Source organism: Microchirus variegatus (assembly GCF_963457635.1).
Source record: "Microchirus variegatus genome assembly, chromosome: 3".
NCBI lineage: Eukaryota > Metazoa > Chordata > Actinopteri > Pleuronectiformes > Soleidae > Microchirus > Microchirus variegatus.
Window position 1 is genome coordinate 26671701 of NC_139804.1, and position 26795 is coordinate 26698495.

The window sequence follows — 26795 nt, forward strand, 5'->3', positions numbered from 1 at the left end:
TCATCCGTAAGTCTCAGTTCCGCCTGCCCTTCAAAGCCACCAACCCTGCCATCATGATCGGTCCTGGGACTGGAATCGCTCCCTTCATGGGCTTCATCCAGGAGAGGGCTTGGATCAAGGAGCAAGGTATTTACAGAAGCTGCATATGTTTGTGTCTCAAAGAAAGGAAAATGTTAACCACCTTATCATTGTATAGAGCACCCATTCTGAGAGACTGGGCATTTACTTCAGATTTATATCTCCAGTACACACCTGAGCTTGTTCATTTTCCACAGTCCCAGTTTCTTAATCCAAGATTCAGCAGCCATCCCCTAAAAAATAGATGCTTTGCTTGTTAAAAAGTTTCAGCGTGAGAAAAGATTACAGCCAAACTATCACGTGTGATAAGATAGCGTCAGAATGGATATGAACTTCTCCTTTGTTAATATTATTGTGTCAGGGTACAGCGGTTTTATCATCTATAAAAAGTAAGGGAAACACAAGTGTACGCCATTCAACACTCCTGCCCACTAAGTTGGTGGATAGAAGTCAACAAACTGCTACTTCTAGAGGAGAAAAAGTCAGATAAATTGCACAAATGTACTTTGTTGCTGCAGAGTAAAGAGTTTGGCTGTTTTTATAACATGGTGATTGTGGTAAAAAATAGTCGAGGATTTTGAATGGAAGAACTTGTGTGTTAAAAAAAAACAATATTCACTTGTGTTTTGCTTGTGTTTATAGGAAAGGAGGTTGGAGAGACGGTGTTGTTTTATGGCTGCAGGCATAAGAATGAGGATTATCTGTACCAGGAGGAGCTGGAGGAAGCAGAGAAGACTGGAGTCCTAACACAGCTCAACATCGCCTTCTCCAGGGACCAGGAGCAAAAGGTATGACTGTCTATTACACAGTGTACACTTTACTCTTAATTGTATTGCTCGGTGGAGGAGAACTGTTGAAACGCAGGTCTTTCTTAGTGTTTTTATATGGGAATTTTAAGTTTTTGTCCTGTCATTCTTTTGAATACAGGTTTACGTGCAGCATCTCTTGAAGAAAAACAAGGAGCACCTCTGGAAGTTGATTCATACAAACAATGCTCACATCTACATCTGCGGGTAAAGAACAAGTTTTGACAATAAATGCCACTAAACTAGATGACCAACGAAATTTCAGTTTTTCTTCTTTTTAGTGGAACAATGAAAGTTTCCTTGATGGTTTCATAAATCATGACGGATGCAAATATTATTTTATTTTACTTTAAATGACATTCTTATTATTATAAACACTACCACCGTGAGAAGAATAAACCATCATTTACTTTTCTTTCCTGATTCAGGGATGCAAGGAACATGGCTAGAGATGTGCAGACAGCCTTCTATGAGGTCGCAGAAGAAATGGGAGGCATGACGCGTACCCAGTCCACAGATTACGTCAAAAAACTGATGGCCAAGGGACGCTACTCACAAGATGTCTGGAGTTAAAGAGCCTTGAACGGCCTCTTTCTGACTGCTCAAGTGGGGTTCTTTTTTTTTTTTTAACTGTATGTCTGTTGTATACACACACAAACACACTTTGGTTCATGAAAACCACAGGTAGCAGAATACCATTAGGGCAAACCCTACCTCAGCAGCAGGTTGTTATAAGTCCATTGGGCAATTTCCATCTGTATTTAACTGTTTTCCACCACCATAATGGCTGCTGGAGTTCTTGCTTGAGCCATAGTCACAGACCTAACTACAGTCACCCAAAGTGGAGGTGCTCGTGAATTAATGAGTAAGTGTAATTGGCTGTTCGACAAACACTCTGGGTCGCCCAAATCAAATGTGGAAACCTCTGCTGTCTTGAGTGAAATCACGACAATTGGCACTGTTTTTTCAGATTTCATTTTGATTTGATAGCCTTTTCATACGAGCCAGTCCATTGGTTTAAACCCAATAAATAAAATAAAATAATAAAACCCATGTGTTTTCAGTGGGAAAAGGATGTCCAACATGTATATGTACATAACTTAATTCCACTGTGAACATAACAATTTAACAGAAGATTTGTAACGCTCGTTCAGTTTGCCATCATGAAGTGTGTATGACTTTCATCATCTTAACACGTCTAAATTAATATGACTGTTGTCTGCTCCCGTTCCTGCGGTCTCAGCATTCATTACTTATCCTCAAGAGATTATCTTGGCCTACTTTTATCGTCTTAAAAACACAGTTTTAAAAACGTTGTAAAAGGAGCTGACAAAGTGTTTGCTATGACAGCCCGACAACATTTTTATCTCCGCGTTTGTTTGTTTTTTGACAAGGGATCTCTCCTTATATGCAGAAGTTGCTGTTTGTTTTTACCGATAGCGGTAACCTACTGTTGCAAAGGGAACAATACAATGATGATGATTTAACATTTGTCCTCTTTCAAATAAACCCTGCCATTAAACGTAATGCAAATTAATTTGTCGGAACCTGTATTGTTGTAAAATGTTTGAACATTTGAATTGAAACCAGATCTAACCTCCTCAACAGTAACAGTTTATTGCCTTCACCGAGAAAGTGGTGTTTATCTGTTTCTTTGAGAAGTGAGCAGCATAACTCGAAACGTTGTGAATGGGTTTTTGAGGTAATTTTGGGTGATGTATGAAGAATTCTCTCCGAGTGCTTGATCTAGTTTTATGTGCTTCTGATGGGCAACGAGAGAGATGAGCGTTGGTTTCACAGCTGGCTGGCATTATTTGTACTTTAATATTATTATCATGATTTGACCAATCACGTATGCATCAATACATGGAAAGGATGATCAATCTTATCAAACTGTCTGATGTTTGATGAGGTCAGTCAAACAGTTTAACTGCAGCCTGTGCCTTTACTCTAACACTGCCTTATACATATATATATAATTAATCATCGCAACCCCGAAGCTTCGATCTTCTTTCTAAATGTTTTTTTTTTGTGCTAAACTGTTTATGATCTCAAGTTTTTACAAAAATAATAATTTTCAATTCACCACTGATGTCATTTTATGTCATTCCATGTTAAGATGTAATTATTTGATTGCATAAAAGTATGCTTTTTTAATGAATAAAATTGGATTCTTTTCTTCATAGTGTCTTTTTATGTGATTACATAACGTTAACTTTGATGTGTATTTCTCTACATCGGCGGCATCCAGTGTTTTACGAGTGACCAGGAGCATATTGTGCCAAAAAAGAAGACAAGATACGAGAAGAGTCACAATATGACTACATGGAGAGGATGAGCCGATAACTGTCAGTGGAGTCCGATGAGGCCAAATATGTGCCGGTGCCTTTAGTTTCCTTCATGTACAGTAATATATTATTATTCTCAGGACAACTTATATGATATAACACGATACAACTTTATTATCAGTTTTCACTGAAATGCATTTTGCAGTTCATGGGATGCTCTGTTACAAAATACAAAAAGTGAGTAAGGCAAAGACTGCCATCTGTAAGATTCAGTCAAATACTTAAAATGTTCCAGCAGTATTTTAGCATGATCTCTATCGAGATTACAGGAGATTCCAACTTTTGCTTAGAATGTTCAAAGATGGTCTGAAAAAAGTCTTAAAGACTGAGTGGACATGTTGCAACAGTTATTCATTTATGTTGACCAGTCTGGTTTCACACACACACAGCTGGTTTTTTTTCAGTGTGCAACATTTGATGAATATTCTCCATGGTGACTATCATAGAAATACACAAGCAGCAGTCTTGACATGAGATGCACAGAAAGCTTCTGATTGCATTGGATGACCTTTATTTCTACCTGTTGGAGGCTCTGAGGAGGCAGAGTCAATATCAACATCAATTACCTGAGAAACATCTTTTTCAATCCACTCCAGTCCAGGTGGTTTATAGGTTTTCCACTATTTAAAGACTATGACTGGGCAGTGGGGCTTCACAGATCATCAGCAGTTTAATTCTGCCCTCCTTTGGCTATAACAGGGGTCTGCAGCCTGTGGCTCTTCAGGCCCTCTGCAGTGGCTCCTCTTAGGTTTGATTTATTTATTTTTGTAGAGATCAAGGTGATAAATACAATGTGTATTAGTATTTTGTGGTGCGTCACATCAAATGTCAGATTTGGCTTGAATTTGATTTTTTTTATTTTTTATTATTAATTCTCTTTTTAAAGATCTTTTGTTATAATTGACAGAAACACAGTGAAGAGAAGTATAGGGCTTTTATTTTCCTTTGAAGGAAGTGACATTGACGACGTCAATTGTTGACTACATCAGTAAAAAAAACAACAGTGTATTATTTAAATGTATACATGGAGAAGAACACATTTGGAGTCCTGTCCATCTTTGGATCCACATACCTACATATAAAAACATATATCCGTTAGGTGGCGGTAATGCGCCTTGCCAACAGCCAGTAAACCCATCGGAGCAGGAAGAAGAAGAAGAAGTAGAAGGAGGCAGGGCACGTGAATAAAGGAAGTGCCGCAGTGTTCTCGGCTCTGTTCTCTGCTGCGTATATGTTCAGCACGGCTTTTATCTACAATTCCAAATAGTCAGGCTTCTTCTGTCTTTTTAAAAAAAACTAAACAAATATAGCATTTCACAATGGCCACTGGTGAGTAACGCGTTTGTGATTCGTGTGTCGTTGTTTTGCTTGTTTGTGTTTGGCTAATGAAAAGTGCTTTCGATTAGCACTGGAGCTAAATTAGCTGCTAACCGCGAGGCCATGGCTCCGTCTATAACATGGCGAGCCTATTCATCTGCACAGTCAAGTTAGCTTCGCCGGGCAAATATTTTTTCAGTATAACTTTACTGATCACGTGTATACACGACAACAATTGAGTCATTTTAAATGCAAAAGTGTGGATATAATGTGGATTAAGTATTACCGCGTCACAGTCAACATGACGCCTGCTCCTTTTGTTTACAACGACGGTTACGTTTCTCATTACCGTTTTTGCTCCAACTTAATTATTTCTGTGATGTGACATAGTAGTTATATTCGCGTTTACGTTCGATTCTGAGTGTAAATCATCGAGCAAGATTGACTTTAAAAGATCATGATGATGGTGGTGGTGAGTTTGTTTCACCATTTACACCCAGCCGAGACCAAATTGAGCGCCATTTTCCTCGATTGGCGTGGTGACGGGCCTGTCCCACTGCTGGAGACTTCTTCCACAGCCAGCCGACAGTCGCTCTAGTCGCATTTGTCTTCGTCGTTACCTGTCATCTTCCCTCATTTTCTGTTTTAATAATCACCTTTGTGTATCCCCCCCTCCCCAGATTCAGGCTACGGTCAGTATGGCAGTGGCTCACAAAGGTAATCGTCTTTCTGTCGCTGTTTGGTTCATGTTTAGCAGACAACTCGTGTTGCCAAAATAACCATAGGGGAAGCAATCCAAACATTCTTGATTGGATGACCTGTGAAAATGTGACACTGAGCTTGTATGTGGGCATAGTTTCCATGAAAACAGTTTCCAGACCTGTCACTACCAAGTCTAACTGTTTCAACCGTGGGCCATTATAAACTCTTGGTTATTGGAAGAATATCTGTCATCAACAATTGTATGTTATATAGTAAGGCTTCTCACAATGTCACTACTCTCCCTGTCTATAAGGTTAACTGTAAATAAATAAAACCTCAAATGAATCCAGACCACCACAAAATCTGTTATTACCTCAGGCCATCACCTACATCCCGAGTAAATTTAATCTCGATCTTTTACTTTCTGAGTCATGATCCTCGCATACCTTGGTGGAGGTAACCATTAAATGTGTGGAAGTTAAGTTTTGAAGGGCATTAAAATGTCAAACACTTGATTAATACATATGGTATTTACTAAAGTCTTTTTTAGAAATTAACTACAGGTTCTGCAAATGTTAATCATGTTAAGTTTTCACACAATGTGTTTTACTTTTGCAACCAGTTTGCATAGACCAACTTTAGAAGTTTATTGCCAAATCTATCAGCACTGTCTAAGTGAGCCACGTTTAGTCATGTATCAAAAACTGAAAGCTAATCACTGTCACTGTCATTTATCTATAGCTATGGGTCATATGGCGGTCAGCAAGGTGGACAGGTAAGGCCCCTCCCCAAGTGACAACATTTTACATTTATTCATATTTTTCCAACAGGTTCTTTGTTTGTAATTTCTCTAAAAGCTTTTCTGGTTTGCAGGGTTATGGCCAAGGAAATAATGGCAGTGGCACTTTCGGACAACCAGGTGTGTATTTATTAACAGTGACTTGCATTTTTTTTCTTATCAGATAAAATATAACTTAAATAAAAACGGGCAATAAAACTATTGCTTAGGTGACCAGTTCTTAACCAACACTAATAGATTGCCTCCCAAGACATTTTGTCTACATTGCAGTGCAATTCTATACAGTATTTTCGAAACAGTATAGTCAAGGCATGGACGTTAAATATGAATACCATTATGGGGTGTTTCCAAACAAGACCATGTTGCAGTTGTTCCATGTTCAGTTTACAGCTGAAGAAAGAATTGCTTTAACCAGCTGGACATCAACACGTTATCAGCTCTTGGGCTAAAGGTGCTTAATAAAGGATAAAATGGGATGAGAGGATTCAGTTGGTCTGTTAAAATTGTGCAAACATGAGTTAATGACAGCCATTAGTCATTCAAAAGATAAAAGGTCTGTTCATTAATTCTGGAGGGAAATTATTAAATCATAATAGTTATGGATCAATGTGTAATTCTTTATTTGACTTTGAGCACACCCCAAATATGTGCATGTATTCAATTCATCACAAATGCAATTGATGGCCAAGCTGAATATATGGGAACTTCAAAATAACTATTTTGAAATATCAATGTTGCAGTACTCCAAAATGTTCAGAATGAGGCATGAAATAATTAAATCTTTACTGATTTTCTTTTTAAGAAAATCTTCATAAAATGTAACAAGGGTACCTGGCTGAACAATACTGATAAAAGCCGTAGTGGTAACCGTTCCTAGTTGAGATGGGAATTAAGTGTTTTCTAGTGTTTTAAACCTTTTTGTCCTTGTTTGCTGATTTGTTTGTTTTTTCCATTCCCTTTCAGAAGGGTATACACAGCCTCCAACCCAGACCTTTAATAATTATGGACAAGAATCATCTGGGTAAGTCCTACATGTATTTTTATTCTGGAACCTTTCTTAAATTTTTTAATTGTTTTATCAGACCGACAGATCGTAATGGACTGTTGCTGGGAACTGATCACAGTCAAGTCCAGTCATTCTATTAATGTGTAACTTGTCAAGAGGTGTTTCAGCCACAGTGGAATAGTTGGGTTTTGCGTCGGCACCGTGACAAAACTCTCACTTGCTGGTGTGAGCTGAAAGAAGCGGTTGGGCTAGTATGCATGAACCGTTTGCTTACTGTCTAAGCTTGCTGTCGGTCCTCTCGTCCATTCAGTGTTTTGTATTTATTTATATATATTTTTTGAGCTAACAGGGATATGTGACTGAAGCCGATTTTCTGTTTGACTCCGTTCCTGGCCATGAGTAATACATTATAAAACTGAAGTTGCTTAATGCCTGCAGCAGTGAGCAGGATTCAGTGTCACATGACCACTAGTGGGCCTATGTGATCACACAACAATTGATATGACATTTTCTTAAAGGATTTCGAGTAGTTATCGTCAACCCCACCGCAAAACAAATCAAGACTTTTTTTGCCCCTATTGTCCACCCCAATTACATCCTTGCAATTACCTAAATTAATTGATTCAAGTTGCAATTTTTATTTAATAGATATTAATTGTTTATCCCAGTTATACATTATTATAAGTTGACTAAAAACTGTTATCATACCTTTCAGCTTACCTTCCTCAACTCGCCAGTGGCTTCTAATATTTATGGTCCTGGGCTGACTCTTAATTATTTTCTTACGCAGGTACAGTGACAAGTCTGCATCGTCCTTTGAGCAGCCGGGTTCCTTTGGTGCCCAGGGACAAGCGGGAGAAAGTTATGGTCAACAAAGTTCTTACAGCAGCCAAGGACAGGGTGGTGGTCAATATGGAAGCCAAGGGCGAGGAGGAGAAAGTTATGGACAACAAGGTGCTGGTGCTGGTCCTGGTGCTGGTGCTGGTGCTGGTGCTGGTGCTGGTTATGGTGGACGAGGAGGAGGAGCAGGAGGAGGCGCAGGAGGAGAAGGATTTGGACAACAAAGTTCTTATGGTAGCCAGGGACAAGAAGCCAGCAGTGGTGGCTATGGAAGGTGGAGTGAAGGTATGAGTGACTGGATCTTGAGTATTTATAAATGCAAAACAAATGTTTCTGAAAATTCAGTTAAGATATCAATGAAACTGTCTTTATATTAGGTGAAAGTGGTGGTCAGGGTGGGAGGTTTGGACGCGATTCTGGTGACCGTTCAGAAGGAGGGGCTTTCAGAGGCAGAGGCCGTGGTAGCTATGACCGCAGTAGCAGTGGTGGATACGAGCGTGGTGGCTATGACCGCAGTGGAAGTGGTGGACAAGAGCGTGGTGGCTATGACCGCAGTGGAAGTGGTGGATACGACCGAGGCGGAAGAGGCGGACCTCCTGGTATGGGGTAAGTTGCACAGTGCCACTGCCCCCAAGGTACCGCTATATGACATGTTATGACTTGTTATCTCTCAGCCCATCATCACTCGTATACTGCAAACATCAACATTTATATTAGTCATCTGCTCTGTGCTCAATATTTTCATAGGCTATTTTTGTTTTCTCTGATGAGAACCTGCTTTAGTTCATATTTACCGCTAGTCTACTTTTTTTCTACAGGTTCCTGAACCTTGTTGGATATTTTTTTAACTTTAGTCGGTTGTTACAAACTAGACCTTGCTGAGGTAAAACCATCACTATTCAAGTGTATAGGTGTAGTTAGAGGTACTACTCATGTCTGGGGTCTTGTGTAAATGGTGATGGAACATGCCTGCCCAAGTTGAAGCCTTAAAGGTACCACAGACCTAGTTGTGCAACCACATAATCTTAGTCATCGGTACAGGGTTTGTCCTCTCTTCAGCTGGAGAAAGTTTTTCTACACATTATGAATGGACACACCATGAGTCTGTTTTACTAAGCTGATGGAATCAAAAAATGGTGTTACACTCCATTAAGATTGTATGCACATGGAAAAACGGCTCGACACCATGGTTTATGCTGCGACGAACCTTTTGTTTTTTTGCAAATGTAAACCAACAACCCCCACCCCCTTTTCGGAGCCCCATCCATTTTACATGCATCTTTAAACGATAATGATATAAAGTTTTCATATCATTTGATATTGTCAGTGTAGACTTTTGTTTCACATCCATAGCTTTTTAAGTTAAATATCCAACAAGCCTTTTTTATTTATTTATTGATTGATTTTTTTTAAACGACATACCCCCTAATTTCAGGTGTGGTCTTGTGCTCCCCGAACCAAATATTGACTTTAGAACAATGGAATTGCCACAGAGAATGACGCATTTAGACCTGGATCCACATTTCCAGCTGCTACGCCTTCAGCCGGTGTTCATGCAAGTGTTGTATATTTGACAATGGCGAAACATGTGTGTTGTGTTAACATGGATCTACGTTTTATACTACAGGTGTTCAGAGTGATTGAACTTAAAGTTGGACCTCAGTAGAAGGATCTCATTAATGCACTCAGTGGAAGATTGCTTATCAGTGGCTACACCCCTTCACACCAATTTGGCTTCTCGAAAGGAAATTAACAAATAAGAAAAGATCGGCTGGTTTTTACAGCTCTTGGTATCCAATCTGGTCGTTTAAATACAGTTCCAAATTTCTTTGTGAATGGTGACCCAGTGACATGTGATAATTGTCTTCACTCATCTGCCTGATTGTTCAATCAGAGCTGCCTAGTCGTCTGTTCAATGATCTCCAATGTCAAAGACTAACGCATTCCTCGTGTGAGACATTTTCACCATAGTCGCACACCCTGGCAGGAGTGCATACTGATGGGGGATGTAGGGGAGCTTTGAGCTCTCAGTTGGGACAAAGGAAAAGCCATCATATCTCCAATTTTTCCTCTGCAGAGGTGGTGACCGTGGTGGCTACAAAAATTACGGTGGTAAGTGACGAGCATCAGAACTGTGTCGGTGGGGGAGAAAAGAACTTGAGATAGCAAAAAAGTGGGATTTAAAAAAGAAACTCAGTGAATGCCACCATTTTCATGTCCAGATCCCAAGTGACACCACCTATAATTCTTTCTCAAGATTTCTCATAAATCACTTCAGATATGGTAAATAAAGAACATGGAGCCTGAGTTGTAAACTAATGGTATTGTTGCATGAAGGGCAAGGGCTGATTTATAAATGACAGAGGTGTTCCCAGGACGAAGAAGGAAAGCTTTCTAAAACTGGAGACATTTTGGTGGTTTTCATTTCTGGTGTAAGCTCTAAAAAGAACAGTTTTGTTCTTGTTTTACGGTGTTGGTATGTGATGCAAAGGTAACACGGTAACACCCACCAGGGAGCACTAAACATGGACTTTTACTCAGTTTTCTTTTATCATAATGCATTGGTAGGGATGAAGTTTATAATAATTTGTGTTTAAAAACAAAAAAAAAACGGTACAGGCAGTTAAGATTCTTAAATTTTCCCTTCCGTCCTCTCCTCTGTTCACAGGCTCTCGAGACTTTGGCTCAAGGGATGAACCAGGTATGTCTTTCTTCTTTCTGCCGTCACTGTAATCTTGTGTAATCCTCTTCAGTTGCCCCTGAGACCATGGCTGATATATCTGTCTTCTACAGCTGGAGAGCAGGACAACTCCGACAACAACACCATTTTTGTTGAGGGACTTAGTGAGGATTCCGGTGAACAGGAAGTCGGCGACTATTTCAAGCAGATAGGTGTCCTCAAGGTATTAAATCAAAAATAAATGTATAGAATTTGTGACCTGATGGTGATCTTGCAGATTGCAACAAATGGAGGTCTCCTCTACTCACCCCTCCCTTGTGGGGGAACTACAGTGGCCTTCACATGTTTGAAACAACACATCTAGTTCACTGCCAGCTGATGTGGTTAAACGTCAGGTCATAAAAATAGTGAGCTGTTCTTTGTTATCGTAGCAGGATTCCACTCTTAAAAACTGCTGTGTTATGGCTATTCTAATGCAGTGAGATTCAACAGGCATGGAGGTCTCTCACTTCTACTTGCTTTTTATTTTTTATTTATTTTATTACTTATTCATATTTTTTGTTTTACTTCTTTCTTACCTACTGCTTTACACATATTTGACATAATGCTCATACTCGTGTCTTGACTTGCATATTTTTATAGGCAAACCGGAAAGGATATTACGCTGTTTTTGTTTGTCTTAACTGTTTATAACTTATAACTCAGTTGTAATGTTTATAAATGTGGCTTACAGCTGGATTGAGCAGGAAGAAAGTGTATGTGCTGCACTGTTGTTGACTAAACTCTAAATAAAAAATAAGTTTAAAAAAAAAAAAATAACTGCTGTGAAACATGGCAACTGGAAATGGTGGACGTGGTAAAATCACATCCCTTTCCTGATGAATATATAAAAAGCTTATTTTAATGCTGTGAAAACTAAAAGCTACTTATTGGAAACCTTTTTCAGTATCGGTCACCAAGCATGTGGTATACTGGCAAGTACATGCACTGATTACGTGTTGTGATTTCGTTATTAGGTGAACAAGAAAACTGGGCGGCCAATGATCAAACTCTACAATGATAAGGCCACTGGTCTGCCAAAAGGAGAAGCCACAGTGTCTTATGATGACCCGCCCTCTGCCAAGGCTGCTATTGATTGGTTTAATGGTGAGAACAGTGGCTTTTTTTAATTATTATAAATAAACTCTGACATGATATCTTTAACTTTGACATGCTTCGTTTTGGTTTTTAGGCAAGGAGTTCAAAGGAAAAGCTCTCAAAGTATCCTTCGCCACATGTAGAGCTGAGTTCACACAGAGGGGAGGTGGAAGAGGACGTGGAAGTGGAGGAGGTGGCAGCGGCGGCGGTGGTGGCGGCGGCGGCGGTGGTGGTGGTGGTGGAGGTGAGTGATGTGTGCCAGTTGAGACAGGGTAGGGGGGTATTTGCTTGTAAGGAATATCAAGTTTTCAAACTGACGTGGGGTTTTGTCTTTGTTTAAAGGTTTCAGAGGTCGTGGTGGTGGAGGACCCAACTTTGATATCAAGGGAGGAGACTGGCCCTGTCCCAACAGGTTAGGAGGAGCAAAGTTATTCATGCACAGCAGAAAGTTGGGCTCAATTAATGGAGCTTGGTTTATATGACATATGATCTCTTTCTTCAGCTCCTGTGGAAACATGAATTTTGCACGGCGACAGGAGTGCAACAAGTGTGGTGCACCTAGACCAGGAGATGGAGGTTTTGGAGGTGGAGGTGAGTTTCTTTCTTTTGTCCACATGATTTTTGTACTTGAAGCAAGCTGTTCATCTTCTGAATAAGAGAATCAGTAAATGGCATTTTACCTTTACTGACAATTGTAACTTGCCTTGTAGACCGTGGCGGCAGAGGAGGTTTTGGCGGTGACCGAGGCGGTGGCTTCAGAGGTCGTGGTGGTGGTTTCCGTGGGGGTGACCGTGGAGGCTACGGAGGAGGTGGCAGCGGTGGTTTCGGGGGTGGCTACAAGATGGGAGGAAGGTTTGTGACATTTTTTACATATTGCTCATTAACTGGACCTTCTGCAAAATGGCACTTTAATGAGGTGTGAGTGTTTGTAGTTTTATTATGTGACCAGAAGAGGGGGCTTGATGTCTACAGATTTATGGATCTTTAGATTGGTTCAAATGTGCCCTGGTTTCATCTTGGAAGGTAACGGTAATGCAGCATTTTATAGTCTTATTATAATTGGAGGCTTTAAATTATGGATGTTTGTCAAATTGAAAAAGTATGTGATCTTAATAGTGTTATTCATCCATCAATTACTCCATTTTAAGAACACATGATTACGTACACTGAGAAGCATGGGAAAATATATAGTTACCATAGTGTTCACTATAACTTCTACTATTAATAGTGGAGTTAAAATAATAGCATTTATTGATTGACACTGATGGTCTACCTCTCCAAATTGTACTTATGTGCATAAGTCCTGTTTAACTATGAGTAATCAAAAGAAAAACATGGAATGCAAAATGGTTTAGTGCCTTTGGCAGAAGTTGCAAAGAACAATTTGTAAACTTGTATAAATTAGTAATCAACTAATTGAATGATTTTCAGGTTGTTGAAAAGTCAAATCTGCAGACTAAATACTACTTTCTGTCTTAATGGCCAGTGATGTGAAAATGTACTTGGGTAGAGTATTTGCAAAATTGAGAAATCTCTTCATGGTCTTGGTATTATTGCTAATTTAGACATGTTGGGTGGGGATGCTTGCTGAAGGTGAAATCCTCCATTATTAAAAGGGTTGGTAAGGGAAGGACGGTCTGCTTTACTGAAAGAAAATGATCAATTCACTGATTTAAAAGGAGGCTGTGGTGGCAGCCACCATATTTTACTGTCATAAGTGTTCATTCAATGTCAAAAGGAGGATGGATGTTAGACTTGGAAGAAAAAAAAAAGATACAGCCCAGCAACAGACGTCTTTGTCTTTGTGTTTCCGCTGCAGAGGTGACCGCAGAGACGACAGAAGAGACCGGCCATACTAATTGTTCACATGGAAGCCATTCCAGCCCTTCAGTTCACAGCAGAGGGGACGGTTTAGTTTGGGAAAACTGGCATCGGTCAGATCTTCTGATATTTGAACAGTCGTCTCAACCATTTTCATCGGAGTGTGTGTGTTGAGCTAATGTGAAGGGACTTTGGGGCTGATTGGCACTGTTGGCATGTTTTTTTTTGTTTTATTTCTATGTACATCCTTTTAATTTCCTCGGATTGTAGCTACAGATGTTTTGTGAGATAGACTTCGTACCATTGTTTTGTATGAACAAATAAAATGTTTTACTTGGGTTTTTTTTTTTTTTCTTTTTCCAAAACAATATTAAAAACTGTGATCTTTTCTCTCCTTGTCCTGTGAATTCATAATGGATCGATTGCGAAATTAAAAAAATTATTAATGTGCTCCTTTTACTGTAGTTTTAAAGCATTGTGTGCGCTGGTGTTTTTGCCCTGAGCTGCTGTGCAGGCGGGCGGACACAGAGGGGCGGTGCTCTCCCTCCTCCTGCCCTGAAACACTCCGCAGGACTGAAGCCACTCAGTCCTCGCAGGGATGGGGATGTCAGGCGAGCACAGCAGCGGCAGTTTGCGCTCTTGTATCAGCGAGGGAACGCCACTGAGTCAAATGGTTGGAGCTGTACGGAAATGCACAGCGTGGTGTTGAGAGTGTGTTTGTCCCACAATGAGCCGCAGATCTCCGCAGCACCGGGACCTGAGGGCCGCCTGGATCCTCACCGTCACTGCCCTCATGAGCGCTCACTCCGCCGGAGGATCACCGCTGCTCCCACAGCCTGAGGTACCACACACGGGACATGTTTCCACCACAACTGACCTAAAGTTAGCGTTTATTGAATGTGAGGCTCCGTAATATCAACGTTATACTGCTTATATCAGAGAACCAAAAATAAAAGTTTGACTTGTCCGAATGTGTCAGTGTTGGAATGATACACTGAGGTGAAATGTTGACATTGAATGTATCAAACTTTTTGTTTGGGGTCAACTTTTTTTAAATAGAAAGCCTCAAGAACATTTTCTTTATTGTTGTTGAAGAGTAGACGACGTTTCTGAGATGCTAAGAAGCTAAATGTATCTGCAATTTTGAAAACCCTTACAGAAAATACATAACCTTTAGTCTAATAAGTGTTTTCCTTCACTTTAGGTGTGTCTGTAGTGATTTAAAACTGCTTTATACCAATGAGCCACTTTGTGTTGCTGCTATTTGGTGTCTATAGCCTGTGCATGAGCCAGTTGTACACTACACCTTTTACTATGACAGGTGATTCATATCAAGACGCTGATTAAAGAGCGTGATAATTGCACAGGTGCGCCTTGGACCGGTCACAGTGAAAGTGCCTCTCTAAAATGTTACATCAATAAAATGCCATTCCAAGGCTCACTTATCATACTTGACCCTTTAAGGTTCTACTCAACCATTTGGACGACCACCCTTTAATTCACTATAGCTCATTAAAAAATGCATCAAGCTGAACTCACTAACACTTAATATGACTGATTCTGAATGTTGTACTTTATGAATTATGCAAACCAGGTTTATTATGAACAGACGTCTCAACCGTTTGGTAGAGGCCTGTATCTGTAATACTGTACTGTGTTTTTTTTTTAAAGGGTCGTTATAAGTAAGCATTTTCCTTTGCTTTTTTCTTGGTGTTTATTTTATTTATTTTATTATATTACACGAGATACATAGTACATTCATATTGTGTATATTTTGTACAATTTGGTTGATGTATATATTTTATATGGTTTTCTTGTATATTAATTGCTGGCTTGGGTACATGGGTAATGTATATATAATAATAATCATTTAAAATATTGTATATATTAATATATATACAGTGTGTACTATGCAAGTGTCCTTGGACACCATTAGATGTGTTGATCTAGTAACTGTGTAGTAAATGACTTAACATTTAAAGTGTCAAGTATTTAGTGTGACCAACACTTGTATATTTGAACAATAGCATGACCCTGGCTTTCTTAGACCTGGAAGGAACCGTAATTCATGTCATTAGTACAGCTGGTGTTTGTCCTGTTTATTTAAAAAAAAAAAAAAACCAGGTTTATTCAACATTATTGTTTTTTTTTGTTTCAACTGGTGTTCATTTATTACACTCATACTTCTTTTTATGGAAAATATTTGAATGATGCAGATGTTTTGATTTGTCTGGCCCTCATTAAAGTGACATTGTGTGGGTCTATGGCAGAGCTTTTCAGTTGCAAACTCATTTGGGCCAGCTGGGATTGGCACCAGCGCCCCCTGTGACCCACATGTGGAGGGTAAAGCGGTACAAGATGGATGGATTGGTCGTATAATATGACCCAGGCACATCTCAAAGTGCATTTAACAGGACATAAAGGAACTATAAATGTAATCAAACCTATTAGGCTACATGGAGTGCTGCGTTCATGGTCACTACCACTGTAGGAGTTTATGTTAAGTCTTTCAAGGACAGTGAAATGTGTTTATGCTCGGTCTTATAGGCTGCGTTTGGGTCACTATTTGAATAGGCTGAGTCTATGGGAATCAAAACAATGTGTCCCTTTTTAGAGAAAACATCTATCTATCCATTGTCTACCACTTCATCCTCCTCATGAGGGCCACAGGGCTGCTGGTGCCAATCCCTGACCCAGGTCACCAGTCCATCATACAGCAAACCATATACCATTCACTCTCACACTCACCTAAATATGTTCTAAACTCACCGTATGTTTAGACTTGTGTCCAATTAACCTCTGCATGTTTTTGAACACGAGAAGCATGCAAACTCCACCCAGATGGGACACAAACTAGCAACCTTCTTGCTATGTTTTTAGCAGTGTTAGCCATGTGGTCCACCGTGTGTCATCTAGAATAACAATAAACCAAAGCTACTGTTGAGATATTGGATGATGTAGCTTTTATTTTGCTGTGTTGTTGAAAACTGTCTTTTACGTCTGTTGTCTTTGGTAATATTTAATATGTCAGACTAATACAGTAGCTTTACATAGTGAAAAACAAGGAACCAAACCCACTTTTAATAGTAACAATTAAATGTGTTTATGTCTCAGGTTTTACACTTAATTGCCTTTCTGTGGTCTGTGTTAAATTTGACTTGTGTCTTTGTTGGTTGTTCAGCAGTCTTCTTCAGCATCAGGTCATTACATGTGTCTCCACAGCTCCTCTCTTCTGTTCTTAGATAAAACAAAGCCCTCTGGCGTACCTCAGTGTCTGCACTGGGACAAAGGGACATTTTTTTTGTGTTGCACATTCCTTTTTTTGGCGAAGACACCGCCGTCCTCTGCTCAGTTTTATTTTTCCATCCCACCTTCACCACATCTGTAATCATAGCTGCGCTTTGTTGTCTGAACATGAAACCTGCTACATACACACAAGGAGTCATGACTGAGAGATGATCATATTAAACTGTTATGAACACAACGACAGCCTGTTTTTATTTTTTATATCTACTGTATTTTATGGGCGTTCATCTCAAGTGTGGAGATCACTTGCATGTTTACATGAAATTCTTGAGCAATAATAACTATGAATTTTCAATGACACCCCAAGGGTTTCTTTGTCTTATGGGTGGTCCAGATGTATACATCCTTTCCTGGCAACCTGCGACACATACAGCACAAATGGAAAATTATCGCTTCACTTTTATAACTGCTCATTTTCCTTATTGGGGAATCTGGGGATTTACCACAGCATGTTTTTACACTTACCAGACACACCACTCAGGACAAGTTTAGGTTTGGTTTTGACATTCATTTTATTAGGTCTTCTGTACCTAATAAAGTGGCAGGAGTGGAACCCAGTGTGGTTTTATGTTTTGCAGTTCTTCTGCTTCAAGTGTTTTTTTAAATTTCATACAATTGTTGTATTTGAGTTTCTGCTGTCTCTCTGTCATTTTGAACCAGTCTGGTCTCCTCTGACCTCTGGCATCAATAAGGACATTTTCTCTCCAAGTCCTACAGGTGGTTGTGAGTGCAAATCCCAGGAGTAAATAGTCAGACCAGCCTGTTTGGCAGTAACAACTTGACCATGTATAAGGACATTTTATTGCTGTCATATGATTGGCTGATTAGAAAATGTGTACAAGGCACTTAAGCATTGAGTAATGTGTGTTTCCTTGCTGGTTTTCAGATGCTCTATTTAAAATCTGGTCATATTTGCAGGTTTTTCTGGAAAAGTATGGCTACCTCCATCAGGACGACCATATCCACAATGCAGTAGAGGTGAAGTCAGCTGTTCGGTATGTGATTTTAATTTTTAATTTTTTTCCCTTCTATCTATAGGTGTGCTATGATTGTAGAACAAGGTGTTACATTATTTGTTTTTAGTCTTAGTGTGTTTTCGTAAGGGGGAAGGTAGTGGTGGTGGCTGGTGGACCAGCCCTCGGGGCTGTACGTCCGCGCAGGGCAATAAAACACACCCTCACCTCTGCTGAACCTTCTCTGAACCAGGCAGGAATTTAAAGAACCTCGCCCTCTGGCCCATTATACCACTGCACTATAATGAACACTGATTGAAAAGCTAAGCTCTGTTGGGTTAGTCTAATTTCCCTCACACAGGGGTCGTCGATGTCTCTGGTTAGATACTGAAGTAAATCGTATAGTTAATGTTGCACCATCATGAGGCTACTGTTGACCAGAACTGCTGAACGTTGCAGGTTCTCCTCTCATTGGTGGTTACAAGCAGTCTAGTATTAAGTACCTTAAAGAGATACTTGAGTAAAAGTACAAATATCTTACCAGAAAATGACTTTTGTAGAAGTTGAAGTCACAATTTTGCTTAAGTCTGAAAGTATATGACATTTACTGTACTTAAATATCAAAAGTAATTTTCTGTTATAAAATCTTCTTAAGTTTTAGAAGTAAAAACTGGAAGGTCGTGTCTGCTAGTCTATTTGTGTCCTTGAGCAAGACACTTAACCCCACGTTGAAGCGTGTGAATGGGTATGAAAGATGTGTGCATAAAGCAGCTCAAGACTAAAAAATTATTTTTTTGTAATTTTTTGTAATTTCAAAATAAGAGTGTTTGTCTTGATATGGAACGATAATTCCATATCAAAACAAACACTCTTATTTTGAAATTACGTGAAACATCATCATTAATATTATAAATATTATTTTTATTTCTCAATATGTGGGCTTTTTTCACTTTTCACACACTCCGTGGACCCAGGCCATTTGAGTTTGAGACTCCTGCTTTAAAGGGATAGTTTAGGATTTTCGAGGTGGGGTCGTTCATTGTGTGATGTGTGACGGCCCTCTGCTGTGGCCTGCGTTGTGTGTTTGTGTGTCCCTCCCTTTCTGTCTGCAGGTATCTCAGTGGGCGGGGCTTGAAACCAGGAGCACCTGGCCAGTCTCCTGGAAGTTTTAAAAGCAGACCGTCTCAGTCGTTCTCGCTCTCTCACACCAGAAGGACCTGGTTATCCTCCGGGGTCATTGTATTGTTTTGTTGGCTGCGGCCTGGTTTTTACACCTTACAACACCCTGCATTCATCACTCACACGCATCCATCGGCAGACACACTGATAACCAAACATTCACACTTCATGGCATTATTTGATTTGTGCACTTTATTTAAATAAATATTGTTAATTGTTACTTTACCCGCGTCTCACTATCTTTTGTCATGGCTTTTTGAGCCGGTCGTGACAAAGTGGGGGCTCGTCCATACGCGATTTAACTCGTGTTTTCATTCATGCCTTTATGAGCGGTAGATTTATCAATGGACTCGTCAGCTGTTGCTGAGCGAGTGACGTCAGCGTTGGTAGTACTACGAGGCTTTGTGTAGCGATCTGCGCTTTGAGTAGCGACGTTTTGGGTCTGTTTCATCGAGTGAGATGTGTGTAAGTTGTTTGTATTAAATTGTTGGTAAAGTTATTAGTTAAACTGAAGGTGAAGTGAATGTCGGCTGGTGTTCACATCGTAACGGAGCCATTTTCCCCTGGTAGGTTGTAGCAGCGTTGCTCCTTTGGGCTTCGCTGGGTTTGTTTTTTTCGATAGTGCTGCGGTGCTAGCGGTTAGAGCTTGTCTCGGGAGCATGTCCGTGGTTGTGGGATTGTTGCCAGAAACTGGTCGCTTTCCTAGGCCAGCGGTCTCTAGTGCGTAAATACCCGCCGCAAAGCCGCATGAAGACTAGGTGAGTCAGTTTATGTAGTTTCGGTTAGGCAGTCTAGTTAGTGGGGATTATTCGCTCCGACTGAGGTCCTTTCGGGCCGCGTGATCACTAAGCTGTCATTCGTTTTTCCTGGTGTTGAGGTGTAACTTTTGGGCTTTTCTCTGAACTGTGTGACTTTTTTTTTGATGTCTGAGGTGGACGAGTTTGTTAAAGCTCCAGCGGAGGAGTTGTTAGATAAGTGCACGAAGGAACAGTTACTGAAAATAGCAGATCATTATGATATTGAGATCTCTGATAAACGGTTAAAGGATACTGTTAAAAGTATTCTGCGCGCTAATCTGAGTGATATGGGTGTATTGATAAGCGGTGCGCAACCTCTTGGCTTAGCCAAGGCGGAGAGTTTGGCTCCGCCGGTGGTTACGGTTGGTGGGCCGAGTAATCTCACATTTGAGCAACAGAGAGAATTGTTGTTGTTGCAGTTGGATCATGATAAAATGATAAAAGAGGCTGAGAGGCAGATGGCATTGGACAGGCTCCGCTTCCAAACGGAGCAAACGAGGCTGTCTTTGGAGCAGTCCCGGCTTGAGTTGCTAAAAGGTGGAAGCCCTGTTTCTGGCGCTTCGGGAGAACAGGAGAATTCCTCTATTAATCCCGGGGGCGGGAGTGTCTGTTTTGATATGCTTGGCAACTTGAGGCTGCTTCCGAAATTTAATGAAAAGGATCCGGAAACTTTTTTTTCTCTATTTGAACGTGTGGCTGAATCGAGAAAGTGGCCGGAGTCTGCGCGCACAGTAATGTTACAATGTGTTTTAACTGGGAAAGCTCAGGAGGCCTATTCATCTCTGTCGTTTGTTGACAGCCAGAGTTATTCGGTGGTGAAGTCTGCTGTTCTCAAGGTCTATGAGCGGGTCCCCGAAGCTTACCGTCAACGTTTTCGGATGTGGCGGAAAGCTGAGAATCAGACGCACCTGGAGTTTGCGCGCGACCTGTCGGTTCATTTTACGCGCTGGTGCTCTGCCCTGGAGGTAAAGACTTTTGAAGAGTTATGTGATCTGATAGTGTTGGAGCAATTTAAGAATTCTATTCCTGATAATATTGCGAACCACATCGGCGATCAAAAAGTGAAGACTGCCATAAGAGCGGCTGCGCTGGCAGATGACTATGTCCTGACGCACAGGCGTGCGTTTGGAGAAGGGCGCGCTCGCGGCTCTGGTTCTATTGAGAGTGCCGGGGTGAGTGATGCGTTTCCTTCTGTTTATCCGTCTAGATCTGATGGGAGGTTTCGTGGCCTGAGAGGTCCTGAGAAGATATGCAACTTCTGTCATAAGAAAGGTCACTGGAAAGCTGATTGTTATATTTTAAAAGCTAAAGCCAAACAGCCCGTGACGCATGTGAAAGGTGCTTGTGCAGCGATGTCGGCACCCGAGGTGCATGGAGTTCGTTTGAATAAGGGGATATTGCAGCGAGATGTTGCAGCTGGTGAGCTAGATGCTTTTTTACCTTTTGTGTCTAGTGGATTTGTCTCTTTACTGGGAAGTGAGGAGAAGGTGCCAGTTAAAATTCTGCGTGACACTGCTGCATTTGATTCTTTTATTCAGGCTTCCGTGTTGCCTTTTTCAGACAAGAGTGATACAGGGTTCACTGTTCCTGTGCGGGGGGTTGGCATGCGGGTGTTGCAGGTTCCGCTGCATAACATCCAGTTATTCTCAGATCTCGTTCAGGGTCAGGTGGCGGTTGGCTTACGTCCAGCACTGCCTATTGAGGGCATTACGCTCATTTTGGGTAATGGTGTAGCGGGGTCCCGCGTTTGGGCTAATGGTTCACCGCCGCCTCTTGTTGTTTCCTCTCTCCCCTTGATCAGTAAACATCCGGACGAATGTGAACTGAATTTTCCGGAGGTTTTCACAGCCTGCGCGGTGACGCGCGCCATGGCGCATATTGATGCTGCTGCTCACGTCCAGAAGTCGAAAGGTGCGAAGCACGACGCGTCGGAGCTGATTGCATTTTCTATGTCTGATGTTCCCCTCTCAGTTTCGTTGGAGGACCTGAAGACAGAACAGCAAGCTGATCCTTCCTTAGCTGCTCTTTTTGAGCAGGTGCTTCCGCCAGAAGACGTGAGTGAGAATTCTCGGGGCTATGTTGTTGATAACAATATTCTTTTGAGAAAATGGGTTTCCCACTGTGATGATTTTGTTGCTGACCCGGTTTTCCAGGTCGTGGTGCCATTTAAGTTTCGGGACGCTGTACTGAGGTTGGCGCATAATGATGCTGGCCATTGGGGGGTCAGGAAAACTTATGACCAGGTCTTGCGACATTTTTTCTGGCCGCGTCTGAAGCGGGATGTTGCGGAATACATAAAAACCTGTCATACGTGCCAACTTACAGGCAAACCTAACCAGGGAATAACGCCCGCACCTTTGTTCCCTATTCCAGCTGTCAGTCAGCCTTTTGAACATTTGATTATCGATTGTGTGGGGCCGTTGCCTCCTTCCCGGTCTGGTGCTGTGTACCTTCTCACTGTAATGTGTCAGACGACGCGCTATCCCGCTGCATATCCATTACGCACGATAACTGCGCGGTCTGTTGTGCGCGCACTCAGCCAGTTCATTTCGGTTTTTGGGATTCCGAAAGTTATTCAATCAGATCAAGGCTCCAATTTCTCATCCCATTTATTTTACCAAGTCTTGAAACAGTTGCACGTAAAACATAACAAAGCGTCCGCGTACCATGCGCAGAGCCAGGGGGCCCTGGAACGGTTCCACCAGACGCTGAAATCACTGCTGCGTTCATACTGTACTGAGATGGAGGGGGATTGGGAAGAGGGTCTGCCCTGGTTGTTGTTGGCTGCTCGGGGGGTTACACAGGAGAGTACCGGTTTTAGTCCAAATGATTTAGTGTTTGGACACACAGTGCGCGGGCCGCTGTCTCTGCTTGGTGATCAGTGGAAGGAAACGGAGATTCCAAAAAACTTGATTGATTATGTAAACGGGTTTCGCCATCGACTATATGCAGCGGGCGTGCTAGCCAATCAGAACTTGTCGTCTGCACAGTATAAAATGAAGCGAGTGTTTGATCGGCGTGCTGAGAAAAAAGTGTTTAGTGTGGGGGACCTGGTTTTAGCTTTGTTGCCAATAATCACTTCTCCGTTGCAAGCTAAGTTTTTAGGTCCCTATGAGGTGGTGAAACAGGTGTCTGAGCTGAACTACATCATTTCCACCCCTGAGCGCAGAAAAAAGACTCAGATGTGTCATGTAAATCTGCTGAAGCCTTATTATGCTCGTGATTCTCCTGACTCTCATACCATGCAGGCTCCGATCTCGTCGGAGGGCCCACAGCCGTTTTGTTCAGCAGGTAGGGTGTCCACTGTCCATGTCCCTCAGATTGTGGCAGCTGAGGTGGAGGATGGTTTGCCAGTTTTGGACCCCACTCTAGTGCAGGGTCGCCTGAAGAATTCAGAGTCCTTGTGTAATTTACCTGTGTTGCTTGGTCATCTGTCAGAGTCCCAACAGGCAGATTTATCAGAGGCAATTGAAATGTGTCCTTGTTTGTTTGGTGACACACCCACACGGACACATTTAATAGAGCACGATATAGATGTTGGGGATGCCCAGCCTATAACACAGAGGTTTTATCGTGTTAACCCTGAAAAGCGTAAATGCCTGGAAACTGAAGTACAGTACATGTTGGATCATGGAATTGCTGAGCCGTCCTCCTCAAGTTGGGCTTCGCCTTGCATCCTAGTTCCTAAGCCCGATAACACATTTAGGTTCTGTACTGACTTTCGTAAAGTTAATGCTGTCACTCGGCCTGACTCCTTTCCGCTTCCTCGTATGGAAGATTGTATCGATCTGGTGGGACAGGCAACATTTGTCAGTAAGTTTAATTTGTTAAAAGGTTATTGGCAGGTTCCTTTGTCTCAGCGGGCACGTGACATTTCAGCGTTCATAACGTCAAATGGTCTGTTTTCATACCAAGTCATGCCTTTTGGGTTGCGGAATGCTCCTGCAACCTTTCAGAGGTTGATGACAAACATTTTAGGTGACCTAGAGGGGTGTGCTGTGTATCTCGATGACGTGGTTGTGTTCTCTGACACATGGTCTCAACATCTGGAGCGCATCCAGGCCCTGTTCAGCCGCCTGGCCGAGGCACGACTCACCATTAACCTTGCGAAGTGTGAGTTTGCGAGGGCAACGGTGACTTATCTGGGTCGAGTGGTTGGGCGGGGTACTGTTCGTCCTCTAAAGGAAAAAGTTCAAGCAGTCGCCTGTTATCCTGTACCGGTTACAAAGAAAGAGTTGATGCGTTTTCTCGGTTTAGTGGGCTACTACAGGAGCTTCTGCAGGAACTTCTCAGAAGTAGTTGCGCCACTTACTGATTTGTTGAAGGCAAAAGTAACATTTGTCTGGTCCCCTATGTGTCAGCAGGCTTTTGATCGAGTGAAAATGTTGATGTGTGATGCTCCGGTTCTTGCAGCCCCACGGTTCGATCGTCTGTTCTCCTTGCAGGTGGACGCCAGCCATGTCGGGGCAGGAGCTGTTCTCCTGCAGGAGGACGACGTTGGTGTTGCAAAGCCTTTAAGTTTCTTTTCGAAAAAGTTCAATTCTTATCAGCTCAATTACTCGACCATAGAAAAGGAAGCACTGGCCTTGGTGTGGGCTTTAAAACACTTTGATGTCTATGTGGGTTCTGGTGTTGTGCCTGTGGTGGTCTACACCGACCACAATCCCTTAACCTTTCTCAATTCGCTTAAAGGTCCCAACCATAGATTAATCCGGTGGTCTCTGTTATTACAGTCCTACTGGTTAGACATTCGGCACATTAAAGGCTCTGACAATGTGGTTGCAGACGCGTTGTCCAGAGCACCTTGTCAGTAAAATTTCCAATGTTTAACTTAAGCTGGAGGTGTGTTTGCCTCTTGGTGTCCCTGTCTCTCCTTTCCTCTCTTAAAATTGCTTCCTTGGTACCAGGTTGCGGAAGGGTATGGTGATGGTGAGGAGCACCAGTGGTGAATAACATTCAGCAGGTAAAACAAAACTTAGTTCACTGGTGAAGCGTTGAGCCCAATGGTAATATATATATATATATATGTATAAATTATATGCACTGATTGTTTGAAATGTGTTGCACTATTATTCAAGATGGTGAAAGATGGGTATTAGTGTCTTTTATTAATATAGTCTTTGTGGCGCTGAGGTCGGGCCACCTTCTTATGGAGGGGGGTGTGACGGCCCTCTGCTGTGGCCTGCGTTGTGTGTTTGTGTGTCCCTCCCTTTCTGTCTGCAGGTATCTCAGTGGGCGGGGCTTGAAACCAGGAGCACCTGGCCAGTCTCCTGGAAGTTTTAAAAGCAGACCGTCTCAGTCGTTCTCGCTCTCTCACACCAGAAGGACCTGGTTATCCTCCGGGGTCATTGTATTGTTTTGTTGGCTGCGGCCTGGTTTTTACACCTTACAACACCCTGCATTCATCACTCACACGCATCCATCGGCAGACACACTGATAACCAAACATTCACACTTCATGGCATTATTTGATTTGTGCACTTTATTTAAATAAATATTGTTAATTGTTACTTTACCCGCGTCTCACTATCTTTTGTCATGGCTTTTTGAGCCGGTCGTGACAGATGGGATTGTCATGTTATTATTCTGCCTCTGTTTGGTTTTCATGAACAGCAACAATGTAACATTCAATACACCATCATTCCTTTATGTGAAAACAGACAGTGTGTAGCAACACTATCAGACCTGACTGAGGGAGCGTTTGTGTGTATGCACAGGCAGTGCAGGGGTGGGCGGGGACAAGAGGCATTTGTCCGTCCAAACAGCCGAGCAGCCAGGTTGTTGAGCAGTAGAATTCACTTCTGAAACCTTTCATGGATGCTATTATGTGTTTGAAGCCATACTGAGAAATTGGATTTTTATTTGCTGAATTCTATTGTTTAGTAACTAAAGTCTGTTTTCGTGACCATGGACAGGAAAACAGACTTTAGTTGTCTCAGACAGGGTAGGAAGTATTGGGTAACATTGTTTGGTGTGATTGAAAAGCCACATTTGCACTCAGGAAAACCTTCAGACAAACGTTTTCCTCTTTCTGCAGCGAGTTCCAGTGGCTGTCCCGGCTTCCTGTCACAGGTGAACTTGACAGCGCCACCCTGAGGCAGATGGCGGAGCCTCGCTGTGGAGTGTCTGATGATGGCAGCCATCAGACCTGGGCTCTGAGGGTGAACAGCATCTTTACTGGAAAGAGAGCCGCTGCAGGACAGACACCAGGACGCAGGAAACGCTCTGTCGCACAAGGTACTGATACCATGTTTTTATGTGTGTTTGTTTCCGCTTTAGAGTGTGAATGACGTCCTAAGAGCTGTGTAAAGGAACGGCTGATATAATCAACTGCCTTGTAAGTGCAGCTTTTGTGTGTCCTATTGTAGCGTGGTCATAAAGAGGCAACAGATAACTGGAAGGCTCCACCTTTTGTAAACCAAAGCACCAGATAGAGCTCAGTGGTGTAATTAAAGCCATTGGCTTGTCCAGTGTTGCACGTGTCAGTCTGGATGGTTCTGGATTTTAGCTGCAATTACACAAATTCCTGTTTCCCTTGCGTCATCTTTCATGGGTAAAAAAAAAATGCCCTGAAGTTCACGTAGTAATAATTGTCATCTTAAGTTGGTGGAACACTTGGGTTGTGCCAAAAAATCGATTCACATATGAATCGCGATTCTTATTTACTACAATTCAGAATTCATATAAAATGTCCCAGAATTGTTTTTTTTTTTTTATAAAGAGGCACTTTTATTTTTTTTGTTATTTATGCAATACGTGATATTGTGCTTTTATGCTGAGCTTTTGGCCGAGCCAATTAATTTTGGAGGAATTATAGTTAAATGATTACTTTCTAAAAATACATTTTCACATTTTGTATTCCCACAAGCCAGACAGACACTACCCTCACCTTCCTTTGATCTGTATGTGGGTTACCGCGGCAACCATGGTAGTGGCCAAAAGCTATAAGCAATAAGTTGGTCCACGATGATAACTTTTCAAAGCCGGTCATTGCTCCACCTACTGGCAACATGAAGTATATCTTCA

The 26795-nt window shown here is 41.8% G+C and overlaps 3 protein-coding genes across 4 annotated transcripts in view; all 3 read left to right on the forward strand.

Moving 5' to 3' along the window:
* The window catches only part of porb (P450 (cytochrome) oxidoreductase b), a 15613-nt gene extending 12648 nt beyond the window's left edge, over positions 1-2965 (forward strand). Inside the window, exons 10-13 of the mRNA XM_083886923.1 lie at positions 12-126; positions 721-866; positions 1006-1091; positions 1313-2965. Coding sequence (XP_083743049.1) covers positions 12-126; positions 721-866; positions 1006-1091; positions 1313-1457 — 492 coding nt within the window. The 3' untranslated portion in view covers positions 1458-2965. The remainder of the gene's footprint in view (positions 1-11; positions 127-720; positions 867-1005; positions 1092-1312) is intronic.
* Positions 2966-4417: 1452 nt separating this feature from the next.
* On the forward strand, positions 4418-13924 carry taf15 (TAF15 RNA polymerase II, TATA box binding protein (TBP)-associated factor). 2 transcript variants are annotated; one of them, XM_083886523.1, is made up of 16 exons: positions 4418-4561; positions 5230-5266; positions 5993-6026; positions 6125-6170; positions 7014-7071; positions 7847-8181; positions 8274-8502; positions 9974-10008; positions 10565-10597; positions 10690-10799; positions 11593-11722; positions 11808-11961; positions 12063-12125; positions 12216-12304; positions 12424-12565; positions 13533-13924. In XM_083886523.1, exons 1-16 carry the CDS (start codon positions 4552-4554, stop codon positions 13570-13572), a joined length of 1545 nt encoding a protein of 514 aa, XP_083742649.1. In that variant the 5' UTR covers positions 4418-4551; the 3' UTR covers positions 13573-13924. The 2 variants fall into 2 exon arrangements, with proteins under 2 accessions (XP_083742649.1, XP_083742648.1); XM_083886522.1 differs by having other exon boundaries at positions 11808-11957; positions 12056-12125.
* Positions 13925-14261: 337 nt separating this feature from the next.
* mmp28 (matrix metallopeptidase 28) overlaps positions 14262-26795 on the forward strand; it is a gene marked incomplete at both ends in the record, with an annotated part of 31219 nt that continues 18685 nt past the window's right edge. Inside the window, 3 exons of the mRNA XM_083886924.1 lie at positions 14262-14375; positions 17759-17835; positions 25807-26006. Of these exons, the coding sequence (XP_083743050.1) occupies positions 14262-14375; positions 17759-17835; positions 25807-26006 (391 nt within the window). The remainder of the gene's footprint in view (positions 14376-17758; positions 17836-25806; positions 26007-26795) is intronic.

What these genes read in the sequence shown, in the direction of transcription:
- taf15 (XM_083886522.1), top strand. An exon ending in TGGCTACAAAAATTACGGTG is followed by an intron (nt 10,009 to 10,564) that starts GTAAGTGACGAG and finishes CTCTGTTCACAG; the next exon opens with GCTCTCGAGACTTTGGCTCA. An exon ending in CGGTGGTGGTGGTGGTGGAG is followed by an intron (nt 11,958 to 12,055) that starts GTGAGTGATGTG and finishes CTTTGTTTAAAG; the next exon opens with GTTTCAGAGGTCGTGGTGGT.